General features: G+C 44.0%; 1 protein-coding gene across 2 annotated transcripts in view; it reads right to left on the bottom strand.

The window, feature by feature from the left end:
* Positions 1-487: 487 nt before the first annotated feature.
* LOC122562997 (uncharacterized) overlaps positions 488-14,579 on the bottom strand; it is a 73,696-nt gene continuing 59,604 nt past the window's right edge. For both annotated transcript variants that reach the window (XM_087973824.1, XM_087973825.1), the window contains exon 5: positions 488-3,097. In XM_087973824.1, the coding sequence (XP_087829950.1) occupies positions 884-3,097 (2,214 nt within the window). In that variant the 3' untranslated portion in view covers positions 488-883. The remainder of the gene's footprint in view (positions 3,098-14,579) is intronic.

Genomic DNA, 14,579 nt, shown 5'->3' with positions numbered 1-14,579 from the left:
CTGAAGGCCCTGTTCATGTGCTGTAATTTTCTTTGTTCTTTGTTCTAGATGCTGGCCTTGCTGGTGTCACCCATATCCTGTGAAAGAAGGAGCAGTGTAATAAGGCAGTGTCCCTTAAGCCCAGGTTCTGGTGGCATAATACAGTGCAGAAGCTCACTGAAGTTTTATTGCAATGGACTTGCTAATGCATTGTGCGAATACAATGTGTGAGCTTTCTTGGGCTTTCTCCATGCAACTCTGGAACCCAGGTATAATAGTGAAAGGAGAGTTAATGTTCTCTGAAGGGACATAAAGTCATGGGTAGATGAATGGCCGGTCTCACATAATATTTAGCAACAAGGGGCTCAGAATCTCACAATGTCCATCATGAACCCACCAGTGAGTACATTCCACTCACTGATATTCTCATTGGAAACAAGAAAAGTCTTCAACAGTGACATTATTCACCAACCAATCCTATTGCTCTTGCTCTAGTTTTTTTGTTTATTGGAGCTTTTATTGTTTATTTCAAAATAAAAGATAGCACCACAGACACATACAAACCACTTGTGGACAAACATTGCAAGGACATGGCGACTTTTAAGCCTGGGAAAATCCTGAGACAGAAGCTACATATGTTATACATCAATCCTTTTGTACACTTTAATGTAGATGACTCAAGGCTGCCCATTGCAAATTTGGAGGGAGAGGGAGAGACATGATCCATTGTCATAATATAAAGACTAAGCCCAGGAATCCTACAGGGCACTTGCAAAGGTCTCCTGGGAAATGGTCAATATCCTGGGGTTCAGACACCCACCCAGCTATTTAAGACACTGTGTTTGTCCTTGCATGTGAACCCACAGTGTAAGAGGTGCTCTTTAAAGCTGGGAAATGTTCACTCTCAGGGTCGGTATAAAACTGGCCTTGCCTTCTTTCGTTTCTTTTCTTCATCATCCTTCCGTTTCCTGATCAGGTCTCGGGCTGCCTCCAGCCCATGGAAGTGGAGCACCCCCCAGTACTCAAAATCTTCCTCGGGAACATTCACCAGCATCCCATCCGGCACAGCCAATGGAGTGTGGAACAGGATGTCGTATAGGGTCTGGTCCAACTGCTCGGCACTGGGTTGATGCTCAGGGCCTGACAGAAGGGGAGCAGATTGGGAAATTGCCAAACCTTTTCCTGCCCCTGGAGGGGGTGGTCCTCCTCTCTCAGGGACCCATGCAAGTGTCTGTTTAATATCCACTGTTTTTTGTGAAGTCAAGATTTTGCTTGCAGTCAGCAGGCTTGGTGCTGAGATTGCAGGTTCTATGTTTGATGACTTGCTTGACATTGTCCCTGCAGCTGTGATGGAGGAACGCATGGTTGACTCCCAGCTCAGGGTACTTTTAGATGGCATTTGAGTGACTGAGCTTTGGTTGGTAACATTTGAAATTGAGGGAGCTGTTTTTGTACTCACTGTTTTTGATTCAGCCTCCAAAGGTTTGTTGGAGGGGGCCTGGTTCTGCTTGGCTGAATCTTTAGCTGCTTCAGTGGGAACATGGTCTTGCTCTGTGGGGATTTCGCCTGTAGCTGCACGGGCTTTGTCAGGATCTGCATGGACTTTACCTGCTGCTGCAGGCACTTTGCTTGTTGCTGCAGGGACTCTGCCTATTGCAGCAGGGATTTTGATGAGTGCTGCAGCAACTCTGCCTGTTGCTGTGGACACTTTGCCTGTTGATGCAGGGGCTTTGACTTTTGCTGCAGGGGCTTTGCCTGTTGCTGCAGGGGCTTTGTCCTCTACTGCAGACGTCTGGTCTGTTGCTGTGGGGACTTTGTCTGTTGCTGTGGGGACTTTGTCTGTTGCTGTGGGGACTTTGTCTGCTTCTGCAGGGACTTTATCTGGTGCTGCGGTGACTTTCCCTGTTGCTGCAGGGATTTTGTCCCCTACTGCGGACGTCTGGTCTGTTGCTGTGGGGACTTTGTCTGTTGCTGTGGGGACTTTGTCTGCTCCTGCAGGGACTTTATCTGGTGCTGCGGTGACTTTCCCTGGTGCTGCAGGGATTTTGTCCCCTACTGCGGACGTCTGGTCTGTTGCTGTGGGGACTTTGTCTGTTGCTGTGGGGACTTTGTCTGCTCCTGCAGGGACTTTATCTGGTGCTGCGGTGACTTTCCCTGGTGCTGCAGGGATTTTGTCCGGTATTACAGGGACTTTTTCTGGCTCTGCAGAAATCTTGCCTGGTTCTGCAGGGATTGTGAATGTTGCTGCAGGGATTTTGTCTTTTTCATTGGGGCTTTTGACTCTTTCTGCAGGAACCTTATCCGGTTCTGCGGAGATTGTGTCTAGTCGTGAAGGAACTTTGTTTGTTTCTATGGAGACTTTGTCGAGTTTTGTGGGGACTTCATCTGGTTCTGTGGGGATTTTGTCTGCTTCTGCTGGGATCGTGTCTAGTTGTGAAGGAATTTTGTCTGGTTCTGAGGAGACCTTGTCTGGTTCTGTGGCGACTTTGCCTGGCTGTGCAGGGATTTTGTCTGCTTCTGCAGGGATTTTGTCTGCTTCTGCAGGGATTTTGTCTGACTCTGCAGGGATTTTATCTGGCTCTGCAGGGATGTTGTCTGGTTCTGTGGGGACTTTATCTGGTTCTGCGGGGATTTTGTCTGGTTCTGCGGGGATTTTGTCTGGTTCTGCGGGGATTTTGTCTGGTTCTGCAGAGATATTGTCATGTTCTTTGGGGATTTTCTTTAGTTCAACTGGGACATTGACTGAAGCTGTGGGGACTTTGTCTTGTTCTGATGGAACTATGTGTAGTTCTCCAGGAATTATTTCTTGTTCTGTGAAAATTCTATTAAGTTGTGCAGGAACATTACTTGGTGCTGTGGGGATTTTGGCTGAATCTGTGGGAACTTCAGCTGGTTCTGTGGGAGTTGTGTCTTGTTCTGCAGGGACTTTTTCTGGTTCTGTGGGAGCTTTGCCTGTTTCTGCAATTTCAATTAATGGTCCAATCCCCAATATGCTTTTGAATCCTTCTGCATTTATCAAAGACGACTTGGGCACCTCATGGTCTCCACAGCTGGCTTCAGGTGGTGTTGTTGAAGGCAAAGTTGCAGGAATGGGGTCAACAACATTGCTAGCAAGTTCCTGCAGGCAGAAGTAAATTGCAAATTATATTCTTTCTAAAACCCATTTGAACAAATTATTGCAGAAATTAAAAATTTGGTCTTCAACTGGCTCAGATCGTTAATGGGTGAAATAGAATCACCAAACGATGGGTAAGGGAAAACCTGACCAAGTCTCAACATATCAGCCTGACTTAGAGTCATGATCAGGATGCACACAAATGCAGACACATGTTCAGATAATGACTCAGTGGTTAGCACTGCTGCCTCACAGCGCCAGGGACCTGAGCTCGATTCCAACCTTGGGTGACTGTCTGTCTGAAGTTTACAGGTCTGTCTGTTTACACGTCTGTCTGTTTACATGTGTGTCTGTTTACACGTCTTTCCCCCGTCTGCTCCAGTTTCCTCCCACAATCCAAAGATATGCAGGTTCGATCAATTGACCATGCTAAATTTCCTGTAGTGTCCAGGGGTGTGTAGTCTCGGTGGATTGGCCAGGGGAAATGCAGGCTTATAGGGATAGGGTAGGGGAGGTGGATCTGGGTGTGATGCTCTTTCGCGGGTCAGTGTGGATTCAATGGGCTGAATGGTCTGCTTCCACATTGTGTTAATTCCATGTACTACTGTGTTTAACTGTGTGTAGGTCATAGGAATTCACTTACACCCCTGTAAATAGACACAGACTATAACTGTACTTCATAGTTAGGATTTAAATGCTTGAATGCGTAACTTCGTAAATCAACATAATTGGCTCTTGTTGTATCCTTCACCAACCAGCTTTTTCTGAATATAACAGAACAGCAGAAAGAATAAAGACTGACAGCTAAAGACTGAAAGTCAGAGAGGAAAAGAACAATCTTTGTAGATATTGTTATCGGATGGGAGAATGAATGTGTAAATCAATTGGTTAAACAACCCTTTGAGGTTCTCAGAGTCTGAGCCATATGAGCTGTGAACAAATGAAATAGAGATGTGAGTATGAGTTACATCCATATCAACGAGGTGTAACCTTCATTTCCCATCAGAAGGTGGATGATGAGCAGTTCAATAGTGATTAAGATTTCAATTTTCTATTCAAATTCTTGGATGAAATGTAAAAGAAACAAGAAATGTTAAACAGCCATGGGAGTTCAATGTTTGATCAATTTCAAAAAACGTGCCTCCGTAGAATAAAATATAATGGATTGTTAACAGATCGTGTATAAAATTGACAAATGCAGTATGGGGATTTCCAGCTCAGTGCTGGTGGTTAGGTTGCAGGATAATGTTGAGATTTCTCATATAGGGCCATCTCTTGAATCTAACTGGTGCTAGGTTTTTGGAGAGGACACCTCAGTGAAATCAAAGTCGGATCTTCAAAAGTCTTGGGAGCTCCAACCATTTTCTTCAGCTTTCATAGACCAGGTGGAACATTTTGTATTTCCACCGTAGGAAATTGAGAATTTAATGGTTGCCAAGTATCAAAACAAGTCTGGATACTGAACATTTGACCACATGGATAGACCCTATATGGAGCATCCATGATGCTGAGGACGTCATGGATAGCACATTTAGTGAGGATCACACAAGCAGAAAAGCATTGGGTAGCAACCAGGATGACTAGGCAGTATGGTGGCACAGTGGTTAGCACGGCTGCCTCACATTGCCAGGGACCAAGGTTTAATTCCAGCCTCGGGCGACTGTCTGTATGGAGTTTGCACATTCTCCCCATGTCTGCATGGATTTCCTCCGGGTGCTCCGGTTTCCTCCCACAGTCCAAAGATGTGCAGGTTAGGTGAATTGGCCATGCTAAATTGCCCGTAGTGTTCAGGGATGTGTAAATTAAGTGCATTAGTCAGGGGCAAATATAAGATAGGAGAAAGTGAGGACTGCAGATGCTGGAGATCAGAGCTGAAAATGTGTTGCTGGAAAAGCGCAGCAGGCCCGGCAGCATCCAAGGAACAGGAGAAGGGCTTATGTCCGAAACGTCGATTCTCCTGCTCCTTGGATGCTGCCTGACCTGCTGCGCTTTTCCAGCAACACATTTTCAGCAAATATAAGATAATAGAGTAAGGGGAATGGGTCTGGGTGCGTTACTCTTCGGAGGGTCAGTGTGGACCTGCTGGGCCAAAGGGCCTGTTTCCACACTGTAGGAATTCTATGATTCTACTAGTAAGTGTGGACAGGCAGTCCATGAGTCCCCTTTGGCCATACCCCCTCAAATAAATATGCCGTGTTGGGTGAGGGAAATGACCCCTCTGGGGAAAGCAGCAACAGCCAAGTTTATGATACCATGTTGGCTCTGATGCACAACAGAGCTGGGAAAAGACTGGAAGAATGTTAATGATGGGAGCTCAATTGTAAGGGGAAATGACTCGCTTTTCAGGGGAAGCAAATGAGTTTCCGGAATGGTATGTTGTCAGTGCTAACAGCAAGAGTCCTGCAGCAGGAAGTTAGAGAGTTAAACATTAGATTAATAAGGAAAACTACTAAAGTTGTAATCTCCAGATTGCTTCCAGTGTGACGTGCTTTTACATGGTATTGGAATAGGAAGACAGATCAGATGAACATGCACTAAAGGTACAGAAGGGAGGGTTTTAAATTTTTGGATCATTGGAATGGGATCTGGGGTAGGTGAGACCTGTTTCCCTGTTTCCCCTAAACCAAAATGGGTCCAATATCCTCGCTTGGGACGTTTACTTGAGTTGCTGGGGAGGTTTTACACTAACTTGGCAGGAAAATGCAGCACAGAGCAGATGTAAAATCTGGAGCAAGGTCTAACCAGATGTAGAAGAAATGCTGGGAGAGTGTAGAAGACATGGACAGGTAAGGCAGATAGAAGATCTGGAAAGCTAAATTGTACCTGTTTTAATGCAAGGAGCTTGACTGGTAGGGCAGATGAGCTTAAAGTATTGATCAGCATGTGGGAATGTGATATTGTTGCAATCACTGAGAAATGGTTAACAGAAGGACAGGACTAGCAATTCTAGGGTGTTAAAATTTCAGGCAGGATGGGAAGAGGTAAAAGAGGGGTGAGGGCATTGCATTATTGATAAAGTTAAAAATCATAAGAGACGCTACGACAGCAGCTGAATGGACACCGTACGACAATCAACAGACAGGGGTGTTCTAGTCAGGAAGCACTTCAGCGATCTGGGTCATTCGGCCTCGGATCTTCAGGTGATCATCCTCCAAGGCGGACTTCAAGACAGACAACAACACAAATTGGCCGAGCAGAGGCTGATAGCCAGGTTCAATACCCCTGAGGATGGTTGCAACCGGGATCTTGGGTTCATGTCACACTACAGGTGACCCCACTACACTATACACTCTCTCTCACACACACACACACTCACACAGACCCTCTCTCTCACACACACACACACACACACACACACACACACACACACACACACACACACACACACACACACACACACACACTCTCATAGGCTTATACTCCATCACAGTCACACACACACTTTACCAAGCTTTCACACATGCAAGCACACACTCTCTCACATGCACTCACACAGACACACTCACACTCACATGCACACACACATGGGGTCCATGGGGTGAATTTGTATTTGCAGAATTACATTTGCAGATACATTCTATTTTGTTCAAAAAATGCACAATTCGCAGTTAATGCAGGCAGTCAATACACGTAATATGTTGTAAATTCCATTTTGGAAATAGAACCAGTCTGACTCAAGTTTGGAAGACCAACAGACTCTGACCTCACACATTTAAGGCACTGTCTGAGCTGAGATGTCACCTTTTGTTATAAAACCTTAAGTTATCTTGAGAAGGTGACTTAAAAGAAGTTCTGGGATTTACATATTAATGAACTGAAACCTGCAACCCCATTCTAAGAGATGAAAGACTTAACAATCCAGGTTTGTTCAATATATCATTTCAATTGCATGACACTGTAATCTTTTGCTATAAATTGTGTCTTATTCTCCACAACCACCTGATGAAGGAGCGTCGCTCCGAAAGCTAGTGTGCTTCCAATTAAACCTGTTGGACTATAACCTGGTGTTGTGTGATTTTTAACTTTGTCCCCCCCAGTCCACATTGGCTCCTCCACATCATTCCTGATAAAGGTAACCATCGCTGCAAAGATGAAGGAGGGACCTAAAAGGCTGTTCAGGTGAGGCCATCTGGGAAGAGCTTAGAAATAGAAAGGTGTGATTTTGATGTCATCGGTAAACTTACTAACCATTCCTTCTATACTCATTGGTGACCTCATCCACATTCACTGACTCCCACAGACAGGTTGTCCCACAGGGCCCACTCTTGCCCTGGCAATCCTCTTACTCTTTCCATAGCCTAAGGGATTTTCTACATTTCAACATTGTCCAAAGATATTTTGTGGCCCCTCTTTGTCCTAATTTTCTTTTTAAGCATGCTGCTACACTTGCTGGGGTTATGTTACAGGCAGTCAGAGGGAGCTAGAGGAGCAGATATGTAGACAACTCACAGAAAGGTGTGAATGAAACAAGGTTATAATTGATTCGGTTTTGTGATTTACACATGAAAGAAGTGAAACTATCACTGTATTCTAACAGATGAAAGGCTTAACAGACAATCAATTTTTCAATGTATAATTTCAGTTACATCACACTGTAAATTTTTGCTATAAATTCTGTGTTATGATCGAGCCCTCCACAATCACCTGATCGAAGGAGCGTCGCTCCGAAAGCTAGTGTGCTTCCAATTAAACCTGTTGGACTATAACCTGATGTTGTGTGATTTTTAAGGTTATAATTGTAGGGGATTTCACTTTTGCTAACATTAACTGGGATGACCTTAGTGTGAAAGGATCAGACTGGGTGGAATTTTCTAAGTGCATCCAGGAGAGTTTATTGCGCCAGTATGCAGATAGTCCTATAAAAGACAGAGTCAGGCTTGACCTGGAGAATGGAGCCAGTCAAATGGTTTCAGTGGGTGAGCATTTTGGGGATAGTGACCACAACTCGGTAAGTTTCAAAGATGTGCCATTAACTAGGATCTGGTGTGCATAGACGAGAGCAGCTATTTGCAGGGAAGTCTATATTTGGAAAGTAGGGATCTTTTTAAGGTAGTATAGTGAGAATTCTGTAAGAGTGAAAGACATGGGCAGTAAATCCAAGAAGCATTGAGAGTTTGATAAAGAAAGAGAAGAAAGCACATGTCAGGTACACGCATGAAAAAGAGGGGAGGCTCTTCCAAAGTATTGAATGTGTAGGAGGTTGCTTAAAAAGGATATTAGAGGGCAAAGATGGACCATAAAATATCAAGGCTATATAAAGAGAGCAAGCTGATTACCAAGGAAGGAGTGGGGCCAAAGGGGCAGCTTGTCTGTGGGGGCCAGTGGATGTAGTTGAGATCATCAGTGAATACTTCTCACTGGTATTCACAATGGACAAAGACATTGTAGCCAGGAATTTTATTTGGGATGATGAGATTCTAGAATACATTAAAATAATAAGAAGAAGGTGACCCCATTTTGCCCTCCTGATTTCCCTCTTAAGTATACTCCTACTTTCTTTATAGTCTTCTAAGGATTCACTTGATTTATCCTATCTATACATGATAAACTTCCTAAACCCTCAATTTCTTTAGTCATCCAGCATTCCCTATACCTACCAGCCTTCCCTTTCACCCTGACAGGAATATACTTTCTCTGAATTCTTGTTATCTCATTTCTGAAGGCTTCTTGAAGAAGAACGAAGAAGATTGATGAGGGCAGAGCAGTAGATGTGATCTATATGGACTTCAGTAAGGCGTTCAACAAGGTTCCCCATGGGAGACTGATTAGCAAGGTTAGATCTCATGGAATACAGGGAGAACTAGCCATTTGGATACAGAAGTCGATCAAAGGTAGAAGACAGAGGGTGGTGGTGGAGGGTTGTTTTTCAGACTGGGGGCCTGTGACCAGTGGAGTGCCACAAGGATCGGTGCTGGGCCCTCTACTTTTTGTCATTTACATAAACGATTTGGATGCGAGCATAAGAGGTACAGTTAGTAAGTTTGCAGGTGACACCAAAATTGGAGGTGTAGTGGACAGTGAAGAAGGTTACCTCAGATTACAATGGGATCTGGACCAGATGGGCCAATGGGCTGAGAAGTGGCAGATGGAGTTTAATTCAGATAAATGGGAGGTGCTGCATTTTGGGAAAGCAAATCTTAGCAGGACTTATACACTTTATGGTCAGGTCCTAGGGAGTGTTGCTTAACAAAGAGACCTTGGAGTGCAGGTTCATTGCTCCTTGAAAGTGGAGTCGCAGGTAGATAGGATAGTGAAGAAGGCATTTGGTATGCTTTCCTTTATTGGTCAGAGTACTGAGTACAGGAGTTGGGAGGTCATGTTGCGGCTGTGCAGGACATTGGTTAAGCCACTGTTGGAATATTGCGTGCAATTCTGGTCTCCTTCCTATCGGAAAGATGTTGTGAAACTTGAAAGGGTTCATAAAAGATCTACAAGGATGTTGCCAGGATTGGAGGATCTGAGCTACAGGGTGAGGCTGAACAGGCTGGGGCTGTTTTCCCTGGAGCATCGGAGGCTGAGGGGGGACCTTATAGAGGTTTACAAAACTATGAGGGGCATGGATAGGATAAATAGATAAAGTCTTTTCCCTGGGGTCAAGGAGTCCAGAATTAGAGGGCATAGGTTTAGGGTGAGAGGGAAAAGATATAAAAGAGACCTAAGGGGCAACTTTTTCACACAGAGGGGGGGTACATGTATGGAATGAGCTACCAGAGGATGTGGTGGAGGCTGGTACAATTGCAACATTTAAGAGGCATTTGGATGGGTATATGAATAGGAAGGGTTTGGAGGGATATGAGCCAGGTGCTGGTAGGTGGGACTAGATTGGGTTGGGATATCTGGTCGGCATGGACGGGTTGGACCGAAGGGTCTGTTTCCATGCTGTACATCTCTATGACTCTATGACTCTTAAGGTATTAGGTGTTTTAATTGGCATAAAGAAGCATAAATTCTCAGGACCTGATGAAATGTATCTCAGGCTGCTTTGTGAAGGAAGGGATAAAATTTCTGGGGCCCAGGTGGAGATGTTTAATACTTCACTGGCCAAAAGGGACATGCCATATGACTGGACGATAGCTAATATGGTTCCTTCATTTAAGTAGGGTGGCAGGAATAGGCCAGGTAATTAGGCAGCCCAGGTACTTAGTCTGAAGTTAGTGGCAAGGAAATTATTGGAAAATATTCTGAAAGACAAGTCTACAGACAGAGAGATAGTACTGCTTTGTTAGAAGAGATCCTGTCTGACTGATTTAATTGAGTTTTTTGATAAGGGGACTAAATATATTGATGAGGATTGTGCAGTTGATGGGGTTTACGTGGACTTCAGTAAGGCACGTGACAAGATCCCAAATGGAAGGCTGGTTCATGGGATCCAAGGCAAGTTGGGAAAATTGGTTTACAAATAAGAGACAAAGGGTGATGGTGGAGGGTTGTCTTTTTGTATTTGGAAGTCTGTGATCAGTAGTGTACCACAGGGCTCAGTGCTGGTTTGTTATGTACATTAGAAACCTGGATGTGAATGTAGACTATGTACTTAGTACAGTACATTTGCAGATGCCATCAAAATGGGTGTTCTTGGTGATAGTGAGGAGGGTGGTCTCAGGCAACAGCTGATTGGCTGGTAAATTGGGCAGAGCCGAGGCAGATGCAAATTAATCCCAATAAGTGTGCGGCAAAACATTTTGAGAGGTCTAATAAGGAAAGGATATACACAGTGAATGGAAGTACTGAGGAGCATTAAAATCCTGCTGTACCACGCCCGAGTGGTTGAGCGACAGTATAAAGGGCAAATAGGAAAAAATACTGAGACATTTGAAATTTGTAAAAGCTCTCAGAGAAATGGATCAGATCTTATTGTCAGCCTTCTATTGGCACTTGACATCAACAAGATAGTTGCCACAGATTTAAAGACTTGGGACAAAGCTACATGTACTTTCATTCCACATGCTGCACTCTAGACAACTGCTTACAATAATATTCATATTGAGACAAAAGAAATGATGATACACCATGTATAGGGAACGTAGCAAGTTAAGGATGGTTTCAAATCAAATAAAAAAAAGTATGGAAAGAGCAGTTGTGAATCAGATGACTGGGAACATCTTAAAAACTAGCAAAAGGTGACTAAAACCAAAAGTGGGAGACATTAGAGTGTCACAGTAATCTTTATCACATCCACAGATTACCCAGAGCCTGTATTCTGGTGTCAAATTGCAGAGGGGTCTGGTGAATGATGGGATTCAACAATCGTGGGTATACAAGAAAAACTAAGTTTAAAAATCAGCTGTTCAGGATTTGCAGAAAAGAGTGAGAGATCTGTAAATGACAGTTGTAGCAGAAAACAACCATGAAATGGAGAAAAAAGGGATATCTTTACAGTAGGAACTTGAAGCTCTAAAGCACAAATATAAACTGGGGATTGAACAGATCAGAGCTGAAAATGTGTTGCTGGAAAAGCGCAGCAGGTCAGGCAGCATCCAAGGAGCAGGAGAATCGACGTTTCGGGCATGAGCCCTTCCTAGAAGATTGAACAGATTAGACAATGAAATAAAAACCCAGAGCAGTCTTAGAGCAGAATGAGAAATCCTCATTTTCATGTAGTTTGGAAGCTGCTAATAAACTGGAATATAACCAAATTTAAAGATTATGCCTCCTAAGTTTCTTAAACAAAGAACAGCACAGGAACAGGAACACTAAGCCTGTGCTGACTTTTAAACTAAACACTTTTGCCTCTACGCAGACCGTATCCCTCTATTCCCTGCCTCTTTGCATCTGTCAAGATGCTTCTTAAACATTGTTATTGTACCTGTTTCTACCAACTCCTCTGACGGCACATTCCAGGTACTTACCACCCTCTGTGTCAAAAATTTGCCTCTCACATCTCCTTTAAACTTTCCTTCTTTGACCTTAAACCTAAGTCCCCTTGTAGTTAACATTTCCACCCTGGGAAAAGACTCTGTCTATCCATTCTATGAAATGTCTCTCACAATTTCATAAACTTCTATCAGGTCGCTCCTCATCTTTCAACATTCAAGTGGAAACAAACCAGGTTTGTTCAATCTCCCCTCACAGTGAATACTCTCCTAACCAGGCAATATCCTAGTAACCTTTTCTGTACTCTCTCCAAAGCCAGAATCCATCTTATTAACTCTACGGATTCCATATGACTTCACCTTCTTTATCAGCTGGCTATGAGGGACCTTGTCAAAGACTTTGCTAAAGTCCATATTGATAACATCTAGATTAGATTACTTACAGTGTGGAAACAGGCCCTTCGGCCCAACAAGTCCACACCGACCCGCCGAAGCGCAACCCACCCATACCCCTACATTTACCCCTTTTAACCTAACACTACGGGCAATTTAGCATGGCCAATTCACCTGACCCGCACATCTTTGTGACTGTGGGAGGAAACCGGAGCACCTGGAGGAAACCCACGCAGACACAGGGAGAACGTGCAAACTCCACACAGTCAGTCGCCTGAGTCGGGAATTGAACCCGGGTCTCTGGCGCTGTGAGGCAGCAGTGCTAACCACTGTGCCACCGTGCCGCCCACAAAATGCTGGCAAGGCATTATATCTAATGCCTTGCCAGCATTAATCACCTTTGTCACTTCCTCAAAAAACTCAATCAAGTTTGTGAGACATGATTGGTCTGCTAATAAGTCCATATTTTTGCAAATGTGAGTAAATCCTGTCCCTAAGAATCTTCTACAATAATTTCCCTTCCACTGATGTAAGGCTCACCAGCCTTTAATGCCCAGATTATGCCTATTGCCCTTCTTAAACATAGGACCAAAATTGGCTATTCTCCAAGCCTCTGGGACCTCTCATGTGACTAAATACAAAGATTTTGTGAAAGGTCCTAACAATTTCCTACCTCACTCGCCTCAGTATTCTGGGATAGACTTGTCTACTTAATGCTTTTCAAAACATCCATCACCTTTTTTATATCGACATGCCCTAGAATATCAATATATACACCTCCCTAGACCCACCATCCACCGTGTTATTTGCCTTTATGAATACTGATGCTAAATATTCTTTCAGGACCTCACCCACTTCCTCCAGCTCTATGCATAAATTCCCTCTTCGTTCTTGAGTGGGCATACCCTTTCCCTAGTTACCTTTTACTCCATAAAGACATATAAAACACCTTGGGATTTTCCTTAATCCTGTTTGTCAAGGATATTTCATAACCTCTCTTAGTTTTCCTAACTCCCTGTTTAAGTTCTTTTCTGCTTTCGTCGTTAATGTGTATTGTGAACAGTTGGGGTGCCAGCACTAAACTCTGCTGTGCCCCACTCATCACTGCCTGCCACTCTGAAAAGGACCCGTTTATTCCAACTCTCTGCTTCCTGTCTGCCAACCAGTTCTTTATCCACAACAATATATTACCTCTGATAACATAAGCTTTGCGTTTGCTGACTAATTTTTTGTGTAGGATCTTGTCAACAAAGGCCATGGCAATATTCAAGTTTTCATGTGGGGTCACATCCAAAAAGCACCTGGGAAACAGTGACTTTCCCTGTGGTGGCATTTCAGTGAATTTGTGCTCTCCTGTTCAGAACAATATCACTTTTCTGCCTGGGACAAGATAGATAAAAGAACTATTGCCTTTAAATCTTTTCTGGTCCACTAATGAGCTTCAGGGAAGCAAATCTGGCATTATTACGTGCCCTGACCTAAATGTGACTTCAGACTTACAGCAGTGAGGTTGACAGTTAAATGTCCTCTGAAATGACATAGAGTCATGGAGTCATAGAGATGTACAGTACGGAAACAGATCCTATGGTTCACCTCTTTTATGCCAACCAGATATCCTAAATTAAACTTGATCTATTTGCCAGCATCAGGCCCATATCCTGCTAAACCTTTCTTTTTCATATATCCATCCAGATGCGTTTTAAATGTTGCAATTGTACCAGCCTATACCACTTCCTTTGGCAGCTCATTCCATTCTTGCGCTACCCTCTGCAAGAAAAGGTTGCCCCCTAGGTCCCTTTGAAATCATTCCCCTCTCACCCCATCCATGCCTCTCATTTTAGATTACATTAGAGTGTGGAAACTGGCCCTTCGGCCCAAAAAGTCCACACCAATCCGCCGAAGCACAACCCACCCATACCCCTAACCTAACACAACAGGCAATTTAGCATGGCCAGTTCACCTGACCTGCACATCTTTGGACTGTGGGAGGTAACCGGAGCACCCGGAGCAAACCCACACAGATACGGGGAGAATGTGCAAACTCCACACAGTCAGTCGCCTGAGGCGGGAATTGAACCTGGGTCTACTGGCGCTGTGAGGCAGCAGTGCTAACCGCTGGGCCATCGTGCCACTCATGATTTCATAAACTTCTAAAAGCTCACCCCTCAGCCTCCAAGGCTCCAGGGAAAATAGCCCAGCCTATTCAGCCTCTCTCTATCGTTCAAACATTCCAACATCCCTTTAAATCTTTTCTGAACCTTTTCAAGTTTAACAACATCTTT

The sequence above is a fragment of the Chiloscyllium plagiosum genome, unplaced genomic scaffold, assembly GCF_037043375.1.
Source record: "Chiloscyllium plagiosum isolate Xiang-an unplaced genomic scaffold, Cpla_swu_hap1 HiC_scaffold_26, whole genome shotgun sequence".
Lineage (NCBI taxonomy): Eukaryota > Metazoa > Chordata > Chondrichthyes > Orectolobiformes > Hemiscylliidae > Chiloscyllium > Chiloscyllium plagiosum.
Note: the sequence above shows the minus strand (reverse complement) of the source record. Positions and strands in the feature narration are given on the sequence as shown.